Source organism: Filicampus tigris, chromosome 3 (assembly GCF_054856515.1).
Source record: "Filicampus tigris isolate MCC_2025a chromosome 3, RoL_Ftig_1.0, whole genome shotgun sequence".
Lineage (NCBI taxonomy): Eukaryota > Metazoa > Chordata > Actinopteri > Syngnathiformes > Syngnathidae > Filicampus > Filicampus tigris.
Window position 1 is genome coordinate 28,602,025 of NC_141219.1, and position 13,047 is coordinate 28,615,071.

Here is a 13,047-nt window from a genome sequence, read left to right on the forward strand (position 1 = left end):
TGCATTAAAATTAACCACAGGGATTGCGGGCGCGCCGTTTTGGCAAATACAAGAGTAGACGCGAAGATGGGAACACCAGATATTTATCAAACTTGACAATATTGCTCAATTTCTCCATCCATCCATCCAGCCATCTATTTTCCTGAACTGCTTACCCTCATGAGGGTAGGTGGGGTACACCCTGAACTGGTCACCTTGAAATTTTTTCAGTTGGCGTAGACAGGCGAATAGTGGTGGATGCATGTTGCTGGATGCGTTTGTGATAGGCTTAAAGAGCATGTCAACCCAAACATATTTTTTTCAAGAAAGTGGTATATGCATGCCCACTAGTTGAAACAAGGCAATATGATTAATCTGAAACATGAGTTAAGCAGCAAAATCCACCAGTTTATAGCCATCTCAGGGGGCGGCCATTTTGTCACTTCTGTCGACTGAAAATGACATCACAGACCCTCAGGGCTCAGAGAACGACCAATCACGGCTGACAAAATGGCCGCCGCCAGAGATGGCTAAAAACTGATGGATTTTGTTGCTTAACTCACAAACACAATCTTAATGAGAATGCTGTGTTTCAACTAGTGGGCCTGTATAGAACATATTCTTTAAAAAAATGTTTGAGTTGACTGCCGCGTCAAGATAGAAGCACAAGAAGGTACACAATTTAAGTAAAATTTATGTTGTTAGGACTTGTGGATTTTACAAATTAAATGCAAAACAAGGTGCGATCTTGGATCAGGAGATAGTGCAGGTTGTCCAGTAACCGAAAGGTCCGCTGTTTGGATCCCGCTCTGTCTGAGCTCTGTGTCGGTGTGCCCATGGGCAAGACACTTCACCCACCTTGCCTCCAGCGTCACTCGCGCTGGTCTTTAACTGGGTGTGAATATTTGGTGGTGGTCAGAGGGGCCTGCAGCTGTGGCTACTTTTTTTCTGAAGACACCCCCCTAGTGAGTCCTAGAACAACAAAACATATTTACTGGCAGAGCTGGCCATTCCGCCTATGTGACGGCCCGGTTCGCCTATCTGCCTACGGTGGGAGCAAATTATTTGTAGGCGATAAACAGGAAACTTGAAAAAAATAGTCATACCAAGCATAGTCGGAAGCCCATTTTTTCCGTCTATGTAATCGTCTATCATCTATTTTCGCGGTGAGGCTTTTTTGACAGCTTCTGGGTTCTCAAAGAAGAAGAAGCTGCTCGATTAAGCGATTTTGAACCATAACCGAATTTTCTGGATAAAACGATGTTAAAAACGTTCAAATTGGCACGTTCGATTTTGTTATTTTTGGTGTATCTAAGTGTAGCTCATTTGTACTTTCTGTATTGTGTTCTGTTTATACATTCTCTTCGTATTTGTACTTTCTGTTACTCTTCTCTTCATATTAAAATCTCTGTTTTCCGGTGGTTACTTCCGTGTTTGTCATACGGTCACGTGAGTAGCGTGTTCAATACAATTGCTGAAATGCGGAAGCGATTGTCCGCTGGCCGAGGAGAAAGTGACACGTGGGGGATTGTTTGCTGCAGGAGCCGACTATCTGAGCCGACTGCCGAGTGAGTGAGGAAGTGAAGTGGAGCGTATGCTCAACTGACGGAATTGGCCAGGTCGATTGTGAGCTAGGAGCCCAGGATTGAAACTTGGAAACTGCCTGTAATAGAACTGAACCATTCTGAATCATCCCTGCTCTGGTCGGGCTGGTAGGAGGCATTTAGCCAGCCGATCCCCTTCATTGAACTTAAATTGACTGGCATTTTGAGTTCAAAGAAAGAAAAATTAAGTTTAAATAAAAGACATTCAAAATACTTCATTTTTCTTTTTTTTTATTTTACAAAGAAATCGTAATCGTAAAATCAGGTTTGAGAGAAAATAATCGGGATTTCCTTATTAAGCAAAATCGAACAGCCCTACTTCCATGCCACAGTGAGTCTTTCGTTTCAAATATTGCTCAGCGGGGAGGGTGGGGGGCGGTGGGCAGAGTGGAAGTTGGTTGAAGTTGGTAGACAGAAATGCTAACGGAAGCCAAATGATAGTCGGACCGGCCTATAGGCGATTAGTGTTTGGTCGGGCTGAACAAAAAGGCGGATAGACGGCCGGCGGAAGGCAGAAGGCGATACATTTTTAGTAAAATGCCCAGCTCTTACCGGAATTGACTTTTGCGAATACTGAATACTGAGTTTCTCTCATTCCAATTCAAACAGTATGCTGTTATTGACCACTTGGAAAATGGAAAAAAAACTTGAGCTAACTCTTAACAAACAACATAAACAGTGACCAACAACAAAAAAAATTATAAAATGAGGACTGGTAATGATAATGTTGGTATTAAGTGTATTAGTTAACAAATGTTAACAAATGTTCGTCGGTGGCGTCGGGCCAAACCTCATAAGTTACATTTTGGTGAATCTCTTTTTTATTTTTCCAAAACTCTATACTATTGGTCAATCCAGACATGTGGGTTTTATTTTTACACATTACTGTCCAGACATGTGGGTATTATTTTTACACATTACTGTCCAATCTAAAGTGTTGAAAATGGCTGTCTTTCACAATGCAATGCTAATGGTTGAACAGCCATGCCATTTTTTGCGGTCTCCTGAAAAATGACTCTTTCGGAGGTACAGTGTTTTTGCCCGACTCCAGCGATATGCAGGTTTAAGCCAATACTTCCACCATGACTGTATATCACTGGAAGGCAGCTTATGGCTCTGTGCAGACACACGATCGGGGGTGCAAGGCATTCTCCAATTGCCCATGTCACACGCACGGCCGACTTCATCATCCGCAAGTGAAGAGCTTGCAGTTTACCTGCCAATGTCATGCACAGACCCCAGAGAGTATAATTTCTGTTCCTGCTATGTCAAACACGACGTACTCAGGAGCACTGCGCTTAGAACGCCCTGATTTTGATGCAAATTAAGGAAAAGACTATTTTCGGGAAGAGACTATTTCAATCCCACAATGGTGCACAAAGGCGCAAATGACCCGTTACGCCCAATTCTGCCTATGCAAAATCTAGCCAAATCCCAAAACAAACAAAACTCAATTTATGTGCAAAGTTAGACTGCGCCTTGCGTGAGACTTGCGCTCTGCACGTAAATAGGGCCCAATATGTACATAAGAAGTACACTCAAGTAAACATATGTGGAGGGTGATTAAATACAGAAGACTACAATTTTGTTTTACAAAACCAAATTTAAAATCTTGTGAAGGGGCATCTTAATCTCACAGCCTGTGGGAACCTAGAGCAGTCCTTACCAAGCCTTGTTGCTTGAATTGATGAAGCCTGCTCGGATGAGAGGCGAAACGTCTTCCAAAACAACCAGAACCAGATGCAATTGATTCAGTGCCCTGAGAATGAAATGACCTGGATGAATAAAAATATTCACAGGTGTTTGGTGATTTCATTATTATTACATTTAAGTATTATAAAACAAACTTTGGATGGTTTGAGTTTGAATGATTACCAGTTAGTATTGTTTCCTTACTTACTAACGTATCATATTGTGTACCTTACAATATATTACCACTGTTTCGTGACTCAATCAATCAATCAATCACATTTTATTTATATAGCACTTTTCATACATAAAAATGCAACTCAAAGTGCTTTAAAACATTCAAAGCAAAACATAGAATTATCTTCAATCAAAAGAAAAGATAAATTATTTAAAAGTTGTTGAAAGCCAAACTAAAAAGGTGTGTCTTGAGCTTCCTCTTAAAAATATCAACAGTCTCTGCAGACCTGACGTCCTCTGGCAGGCTATTCCAAAGGTGAGGACCAAAACGGCTGAATGCAGCCTCGCCATGCATTTTGGTCCTCACCCTTGGAATAAATAAAAGGCTGGCGCCAGAGGACCTCAGGATCCGCGAGGGCTGGTATGATAAAAGCAAATCAGATAAATAAGATGGCCCAAGACCATTAACACATTTATAAACTAATAAAAGTACTTTAAAATCGATCCTGAACACACAGGGAGCCAATGCAGCAATTTCAAAACTGGCGTAATGTGCTCCCGCCCTCTGGTTCTCGTCAGCACCCGAGCGACTGAATTCTGCAGTAGTTGCTGTGGTGAAATGCTCTTTTTCGGGAGGCCAGAGAGCAGGGCATTACAGTAATCTAAACGACAGGAAATAAAGGCATGCATCAGCACTTCCGTGTTAGCCTGAGAGAGAAACGGGCGGACTCTGGCGATATTCTTAAGGTGATAAAAACCAATCTTGGTTACATTTTTAATATGAGGAATAAAACTGAGCTCAGAGTCAAAAATGACGCCAAGGTTCTTCACACAATGTGAGGGATTAAAAATGTGTAGTTTTGGTAAAAGCTTCTCTCTCTGACCTTCGGGACCGATAACTAAAACCTCAGTCTTGTCCTGATTGAGCTGTAGGAAATTATCTGCCATCCATGACTTGATATCTAAAATGCAATTTAAAAGGGTATCAATGGGTCCTGTGTCATCAGGACTCGGGCTATCGCAAAATATTGTAACATGATATTGTGAATTCCTCTGTGATTTCTACTTGCCAGCTACCACCCCATGTGTTTATTCTGGCAACTCATCATGCCAAACTTTTCCAGGTTTCTGTTTTTCTCCTCACTTTGTAAAGTACTGTCTGTACTTGCTGCCCACCTATCATGCACCACGCACACGGAACACAGATAGGCAGGGAAAGGCAGCTGAGTGATGAAGCGATGATAAAGTCAAACAATACCGTTGTTCACATGAGAGAGTTGTTTTATAGTCAAATGAGAGCCCGTCCTTCCTTTTGAGAGATGATCTAAGCAGGGACCATTCATTCAGGACAAGTGCTCTGTGTGTTGGTTTCATGACAAATGTGCAGGGATGGAGACAAAGTCATGTGTTGATCTGCAGCTCGACTCATCTGAAGGAGGTCTGAAGGAGCTCGTGCTTCGGTGGTTCATTGGGACACAGGCACAGATCATTCTGCAAAATGGAAACTTTCCTAACTGGTTTCAAGGATTCACTGGAAGAAAGTAAGAAACAAGAATCAACGATTATCATTCAAAGTATGAAATAGATTGCAGTGTTCCAATTTCTTCCTATCATGAAATGTGCATTGTTTCCCCCCTTTTATTTGTCTGGTTTAAAGTTGATGTGAAACTGTGCATATCAATGCCATCATAAATGGAATATCCCACATCGTGCTCACTTCTCTTATGCGGTCTTAACTTCTCTCACAACTGATAACACATAACTACACAACCTTTTGATAAACATCAGATATCGCCAGCCTCTTAAAATAATGACCTAAGTCATATTTTGACAAAATATATATGTTTTGCCTTAAACATGGCGGCACGGTGGTCGACTGGTTAGCACGTCCGCCTCACAGTTCAGAGGTCGTGGGTTCGATCCCGGCTCCAACCTCCCTGTGTGGAGTTTGCATGTTCTCCCCGTGCCTGCGTGGGTTTTCTCCGGGCACTCCGGTTTCCTCCCACATTCCAAAAACATGCATGGTAAGTTGATTGGATACTCTAAATTGCCCCTACGTGTGATTGTGAGTGCGGATGTTTGTCTCTGTGTGCCCTGCGATTGGCTGGCAACCAGTTCAGGGTGTCCCCCGCCTACTGCCAAAAGACAGCTGGGATAGGCTCCAGCACGCCCCGCGACCCTTGTGAGGAGAAGCGGTACAGATAATGGATGGATGGATGCCTTAAACATGTCCTCAGGATACTGGTCACCTCTGATAAAATCGGCTACATCCTTAGTTCAAAAAATCATTCAATTCTACGCCTGAACAGTACATTTACCTAAGTAATTCTATTCTATGAGTGACCTGTATTTATTCGACATTTTACCCTTTTATATTACCATGCTGTTTAATATTAGCATGTTCACTTATCTCAACCAAAAAAATATCACTACTCAATACAAATGTGTTAATGTGAAGGAACTGAAGTACATTATGTATCTCTCCATTTCATTTTTTTCCAGAGTGATTCTTTACTTTCATAATTAATTAAAACGAATACTGTAGCATATTATAATTATTATCTGAATCAATTCAGTTACTGTATTGCAATGGATGTGTGCATTTTGCTATGATGGCATTTACCTACCAAGGAGTTACGTCAGGTGACTTGAGACTCTCACATTCACATACTTTGGATGGACATGTCAACAAAATCTCCAGAGGAACCAATGGATGACCCATAAACCCTTCATTTTGTGTGAAAACATTCCAAAAGGTTGTATCATCTCAGTGTGTCTTGTGTTTTTTATGCATCATGCTATTAATGACAGGAAATACATTTATCCGTATTTGATGCTGTCATTTGGGCATTTTGGGCATAGAGCATGTTGCAAATCTTACTAAATCAAGCCTTTGAATGTAGCTGACTATCAAGTTACATTTTGAAAAGCATCTTAATTTTTCATATACATAGCAGAAAAACAAAGAAAGAAAAAGCTCTCCAAGGCCGCCAATAATTGTCTCTTAGCAATTGGAGATAAAGTGGAAGCTTCACAGTGCTGGCGGGTAATTGTTAACTCAGTTGAAATATTACTCAACTCAGTTGCTTCTGATGTTTGTTGTCTGCCTTACTGTCACAGGCATGCAGAGGATCTCCTGGGAGATAAAGCTCTGGGCTCTTTTCTCATCCGCCTCAGTGATAAAGCCATCGGCTACATCCTTTCCTACAAGTAAGAAGTAGAAGATGAATGTGCCATCAAGCACACAAACCTATAGAAATAATTTTGTGAGTTTAGCCTATAGGTGTAATATACAGATCAATGCCATTAGAACAGCACAGACCACTGCAATTGTCTATGTTATAAAATTAAATTAGAGAATGAGCCTATGACAGAAAAAATGTGGTTTTTAATTTGATTTTTGCTAAGCTCCTGCATGTGGATATATACAATTTGAGACAACTCATTTTGACGGCTATGCTAAGTTATATGGAGTTAGTCCCACTTTTGCAGTTAGAAAAGCTTTCACTGAGATGATCAATATTATTTTTGATGTCATGTCTTTGTCCATCCATTGTCCAGAAATGAGGAATACTAGCGAGAATAGTAGCAATTATTTCAGCAAAAACAATGAGTCATGCATTTTCTCCCCACAGGGGCCTTGACAGGTGCCGCCATTATGTTATAACGCAAAACCAAGAGGGACTTTTTTTCATATCAGGTGACTGTCACACCTACTCCCGCATCACCGAGCTGATAGATCATTACAAAGTCAGCCCTATCCAGCCATTTGGAGAGTACCTGACAAGCAGCTGTCATGAGGTGAGATCTTTGAGACTAACTTTCAATCCTCTGGAATGTGAGTGAATAATGCTGTACAAGTAGAATGAAGATTGTTTACAAGGCCTTAAAATGATCTATTACTTTTTTCAGCTGAAAATTGCACTTGTTAACTATCTCACTGCAGAATTATATTGAAACCATAAAATTAAAGGAGAGACACATTTCAGCTAAGAAGACAAGAGAACATTAAAGGCCCTATTTTGGTAGACTGGCGCCCATGTTACTTGGCATAAAAACAGGCATAACTTCATTTTCGTGCCAGTGCAAATCTAGTCTACCGTGTTTGTTGCGCCTGTCTGGACGTTCCGAGTTGCCTCACCCCCGACTCCTCCGACGATTTGGGAACAGAAAGTAGTCTGCGCTCGCTGTAAAAAGGGTGTACTGTATTGTCATTTTCGTGCCGGGGCTTCGGTCTAGTTCAGCATATTTGTGAGTTTGGTAAGACGTGATAGGCCTCACTGGTTTGGTTACAAAACAGACTAGATTTTAGACTTGCAAAAACCATGTCTAACTTCTAGTGCAGGTGGTCTAACGCAATTTTAGTGTGTTTGATCAAGGTGCAGGCAGAAAAATTTAATGCCCTGCAGATCTGTGTGGTGGACGTGATGGGATTTCATCCATATGACACCAGTGCAGGACAATCCCTCTAAATGACAGGTGTCAAAGTCAAGGCCCGGGGGCCCGCAACCTCATTTTATGTGGCCCGCAAAGACAAATCATGTGCGTCAACTTCACATTTCTTGCCAATTGTTTTCACTTTTAACAACATTGAGAAATAAGATACTGCAATGTGTTATTTGTTACCAATCCTCCCCTTAAAATACATATTAAAAAAAAACTGAAAAAACAATTACTTACTGGCTTCTAATTTCAACACTACCTATCCATCAATTTGTTGTGTATATGAGATCATTTAAGGCGATCATACATTTATATGACGGCCCTCCGAGGGACACCATAACTACGATGTGGCCCCCGACAAAAAATTTGTTTGATACCCCTGCTCTAAATCGTTGTAGAAATCAATACATTGTACGAATTATAGTCATTATCATCAGGTACGTGCTGGGACTAAAATGTGGGCCGGGAATATTTATGGACCGCTGTCATGTGCCGAAAATTATTTGTTGATGATGGGGGGAGTTAGGGAGTGCAACGTTGTCATGTGCCGAAACGTAATCATTGACGGGGGGGTGAAGGTTGCGAGGGCAGATGTTACACAGACGCATAATCGGAGATGGAATTGCCCATGTCCGATGGACGGCTGACTCCATCATTGGCAAAGGGAGCTCTTGTAATTATACCTGCCAATGTTATGCATGGACACCAGCGAGTATTTCTATTCCCACAATGTCAAGCGTACTCGTGTGTCCTGCGCATCCGACCACACAGATTTTGATGCAAATGAGGGATGCCACTGGGATTGGCTGGGAAAAGACCATTTCCATTTCACAACGATACACAAAGGTGCCAATGCCTCGTTACCCCGTACAATTCTACCTGTGCAAAGTATAGCAAAATACCAAAACAAAGAAAAGTCTAACTACGTAAATGCACAGTTAGAATGCTTTTTGCCCCACACTTATGTTCTGAACGAAAACAGGGCCCTGAATGTTTGCCATGCATTTGCCACCTTGGAAAAATACAAAAGTGACACTCATATCAGTTCAATGTTTTTTGTATCTGACAGAGCTGGGCATTTTACTAAAAATTTGGGGTCCGTTTACCGCCTTCTGCCTACAGCCGGGGTAGCCTTCCGCAGTCCGTTTATCCGCCATTTTGTCCGGTCGGACCAAATAGTAATCGCCTATAGGCCGGTCTGACTATCATTTTAAACGGGCTTCCGTTAAAACTTTTATCGCTGGGTGATATTTGAGACTAAATGCATAGCCTTTTAGCACTTTCCAGGACCCTGTCAATGCTGACAGGAGATGACACATTTTTCAAATCACCGTAACTCATGAACCATTTAAGCTCGCAATGAAATTGCAGTGGATTCTGATAGCAGATAGGTGGAGCTTTTTGTTGATACCACATACATTACGGTAGCTGACATTTTTTGGTATATGTGGGGCTGGGGGAAGTGTGGAAAGTGACGAAGATGACAGGTTTTTCATATCACCGTTTTAAGTTTCCCGTCTATCATTTATCGCCTACAAAATGGGTATCCGTCATAGGCAGATAGGTGGAGCCCAGCTCTGGTATCTTACTTGTTTTGGGTTATGAAGCGAATGTGCTTTTTAGCAGCTATAAAGAGACAATAAAAGGGGTTGTTGTTTCCAGGCAAACACGGGTGAACTGTATGATGTGGTGAATTACAACAGCAAAGGGGAATCAGGAGTAAGTGTCCATGCTCTGCGGAGCCTATGGGACCTGAAAAAGAAGAGCAGTGCTGGAAACAATCAAAGGATCCAGGAACAAACTGGTGGCGTACGTACTACAGTTCAGCCACCTGCACTGCCACCTAAATCCAGAAACAAAAAACTGACTGCAACCCTGTCTGTAGACTCCCTGTCCCTCTCTCAGGTATGAAACAGGCACACATGACAACCATTTCCTCCTGAGATCTGTTTGACTAAGCCATTACACATAAGGCTCTATTTTGTAGACAGCACATCTGCGCAGTGGCGTAAATGCTGTCAGATCCCGATTTTTATATCAGCGCAAGGCTCACTGTGTCTGTCTGCCAATTTGGTTGACTCGTCTCTGCCAAGCTGCACTAAAGAAAGTTTTTGTTGAATTTAATCCATTTTATTTCACCAAGCGGTTGCACGAAATATAATCATCTGGATCCAGGTATATTTTTAAGTAGACTATAGAGGTACTTAAAAAAATTAAACTGGATGCAGATGATGTTGTGCAACCACTTGACGAAATAGAATTGAGTAAATTCAACACACCATTTCTTTTCAGTGTGGGCAGGCTGGCGCAGCAGAAGGAGTGTCTTGGATATCCGCCTGGTCAAGTGACAATTTAGCGGCAGAAAGTCAGTCAACCTCACGCCTAGTCAGGCCACGTCTGACACCAGCACAGGATAGACAGCTCTAACGTGACATATTCATTCATAAATACATAAGTGAACAGCGGTCATCAAACCCTCTGAAATTCTGAATCATTGTATTATATTTTTTAAATCATCCCACTGGGTGGCACAGCTATCAGAGGACACTTGAATGATCAAGTGTCCCAAGTGGCCACTTCACAAATGTGCTTTCTCCATTTTGAGACTCCAGTATGTGACTCGGGCGCCTCATCTAAGGGGAACGAAAGGAGCCATTTTGATTGGCCATGACTGAAGTCAGCTGTGACCCCTCCCACACAGGCGCAGCCCTCGCCCACTTGCAGAAATTACCAACATTGGGTCTAACCTACTTCCGTGCAGAGTCACACTATGCGCTCTGCAAGATTTATGCTGGTCACAAAAATAGAGTCCAGAGACAAGGGGTCTTCAATCCTGTTCCTCAAGGGCCGGTGTCCTGCTTGTTTTCCATCTCTCCCTGCTGCAACACACCTGGTTCAAATGATCAGATAATCAGCAAGGTCATGCAGAAGATCGATATTGATCCTGATCATTTGAATAAGGTGTGTGTTGCAGCAGGGAGAGATGGAAAACAGGCAGGGCACCTGGCCATGGAGGAACAGGATTGAAGACCGCTGCCATAGACTCTAAAATGAAAATAACTAACATATGCTTATTTCATTGACAACATGTTGAATTTATCATGATTTATTCCAGAGTCCTGCTGTTCCAAAAAGGGGTGTTCCACTGGCCTTCTCCCTCAGTGGATCGTTTTCTGACACCACCTTGCCACCAGGTAATACCCAGAAGGGCACAAACAGAGAAGAAAGACTTGGAGAAAACACAACCTTATTAACCAGTCGGACTTCACATTTAAACACTGATGCAAGCTATCCCGGTGGCCATGTGGCTCACTCTCAGCAGACGCCTGTGGGTGGCAGAAGGAAGTGTGTGCCAATGATAAACAAAAGCAAACCAAATCAACAAGAGGAGACCTACTCAAACCAGTTTAACAGTCAATCATTCACAGTCTCAGCATCTCAATCCCATGCTGCTGCCAAGAGGGTCACATGCCACACATATTCACTTCATGGCCCCGCGGAGTCTTTGAGAGTGAGCAACCTGTGGTCAGAGGAGCAGAGGGATGATCTGGAATTGCTTAAGCCCAACCCGTTGTACCAGACCTCTGAAAGGCCTGAATGGAGTTCAACCCCTCCGAGAACCACTATGTATGCTGAGATTCAGCAGAAGCCAGCAATTGTCACTTTCCCAGACACCACCTACGCGCAGGTCCCCGACAAGTCCACTGAAAACCAGGGAAACACTTACGAGTCGCTTGATGACATAAAGACCAAGATAACCAAATCTACATGGGGAAAAAATGTGAGTCAGAGATGAAAATCTTAAATGTTGATGTGAAGGACACCATTAAATAATTGTTTGTTTGGTTTTTTGTTGTTTACAGAATGTGAAGTGGAAGAAATTTTTCCCTGATTATATGAAGAAATAAATGTGCCATAAAGACCATCTGGACAGAAAACACAGATTTAGACAAAACAATCACAAGACACAATAAAAATAAGACTACTAATAGAATAATGGTCATCCAATCATCATCTGTTCCACGGCTGACTTCAGGCGAATGGTGGGGTCCACCCTGAAATCATCACCAGTCTCAGTCTATTGCAGAACTGACAAATGGTGATAAACATTCACATTCATCTACAGGAAACTTTGTCTTCATTGATCCTATTTTGCACAACGGGTGGAAGGAAATGTTCCCATATGTAATAATAACAACATTTTAATAACAGAACACTGTACTGAACTCACAAACAAACTATTTGTTTCCTGTTACTACCAAATCAAGCATTGTATTTCAATTTCAGTAAATACATTTGAACTTCTATTGGTCCATTCATTGCCTCTCACACATTGTATTAGGAGAGCATGTGAAATAAGACATTTTATGTGCTCATCCATCTGTCCATTTAAGTTAGCACACCAATCAGCAAACCATTACACAACACAAACGAGGTTGATTATGATTAATATGATTAAACACTTCTGCTTACATGGGGTAGAATTGTTAGAGTGTTCGGTCTTTGACTCTTTGCGTCGACCTACCGGTGTTCTAAAATTCCTTCCTCCCCGTGCTACAATGCTTAGTGTGCTAAGCTAGTACCCGTCCATAGGCCGGTCTGCTTCTAATTTTAAGCGGGCGTTCGTCGGCGAAAGTTCGACTACAGTTTTACCCGTCAGGTGGTAGGGACGATTAGAGGGACGGACGAAAACCGACCTCCGTCCTTGCTTAGTCCGTCCTTTTTAAAAGAGTCCTCCGTCTGACCGTTCACAAAATGGGCGTCCATCCAGGGCGGACAGACGGACGGACCATTCCGTCCCTGGGACGGAATGCTCAGCTCTGGTTCTCGACATGCAGCGGGTGCTTTTGTCGCCCTCAGAGTACTCACAGGCGGCCCAGTCCTCTTGCAGCAGCCGTCAGAGCAGGAGATGTTCACCCCTCCGTGTGCAGACTGGAAATATTATGAATCGCGCATGAGAACCCGAAGCTTTTTCTCTGCCTTGGTTTACAGTCACGGCGGAGTAAATGTGAATTTTCTTGTCTAAATAAACAACTGCATTTAAAAACACTCACCTTGTCCAGACAGTTCAGTGTGTGTTTTTTATTTCTCACACAAGCAAGCAAAACCTCTAATATTAGCTCTCTAGCTTAACATGGCTCAGTGTAAGCTGTCT

The 13,047-nt window shown here is 42.4% G+C and overlaps 1 protein-coding gene across 3 annotated transcripts; it reads left to right on the top strand.

The window, feature by feature from the left end:
* The first annotated feature begins 1,411 nt into the window (after positions 1-1,411).
* sh2d7 (SH2 domain containing 7) lies at positions 1,412-12,541 on the top strand. Of its 3 annotated transcripts, none has more exons than XM_086026042.1 (7): positions 1,412-1,547; positions 4,837-4,990; positions 6,570-6,659; positions 7,085-7,250; positions 9,555-9,797; positions 11,008-11,673; positions 11,756-12,541. In XM_086026042.1, the coding sequence occupies exons 2-7, from the start codon at positions 4,839-4,841 to the stop codon at positions 11,798-11,800; spliced, it is 1,362 nt and encodes a 453-aa protein (XP_085882168.1). In that variant the 5' UTR covers positions 1,412-1,547; positions 4,837-4,838; the 3' UTR covers positions 11,801-12,541. The 3 variants fall into 3 exon arrangements, with proteins under 3 accessions (XP_085882168.1, XP_085882169.1, XP_085882170.1); XM_086026043.1 differs by having other exon boundaries at positions 1,427-1,547; positions 4,869-4,990; positions 7,150-7,250; XM_086026044.1 differs by lacking the exons at positions 1,412-1,547; positions 11,756-12,541 and having other exon boundaries at positions 4,813-4,990; positions 11,008-11,086; positions 11,473-11,612.
* The last annotated feature ends 506 nt before the right edge of the window (positions 12,542-13,047 follow it).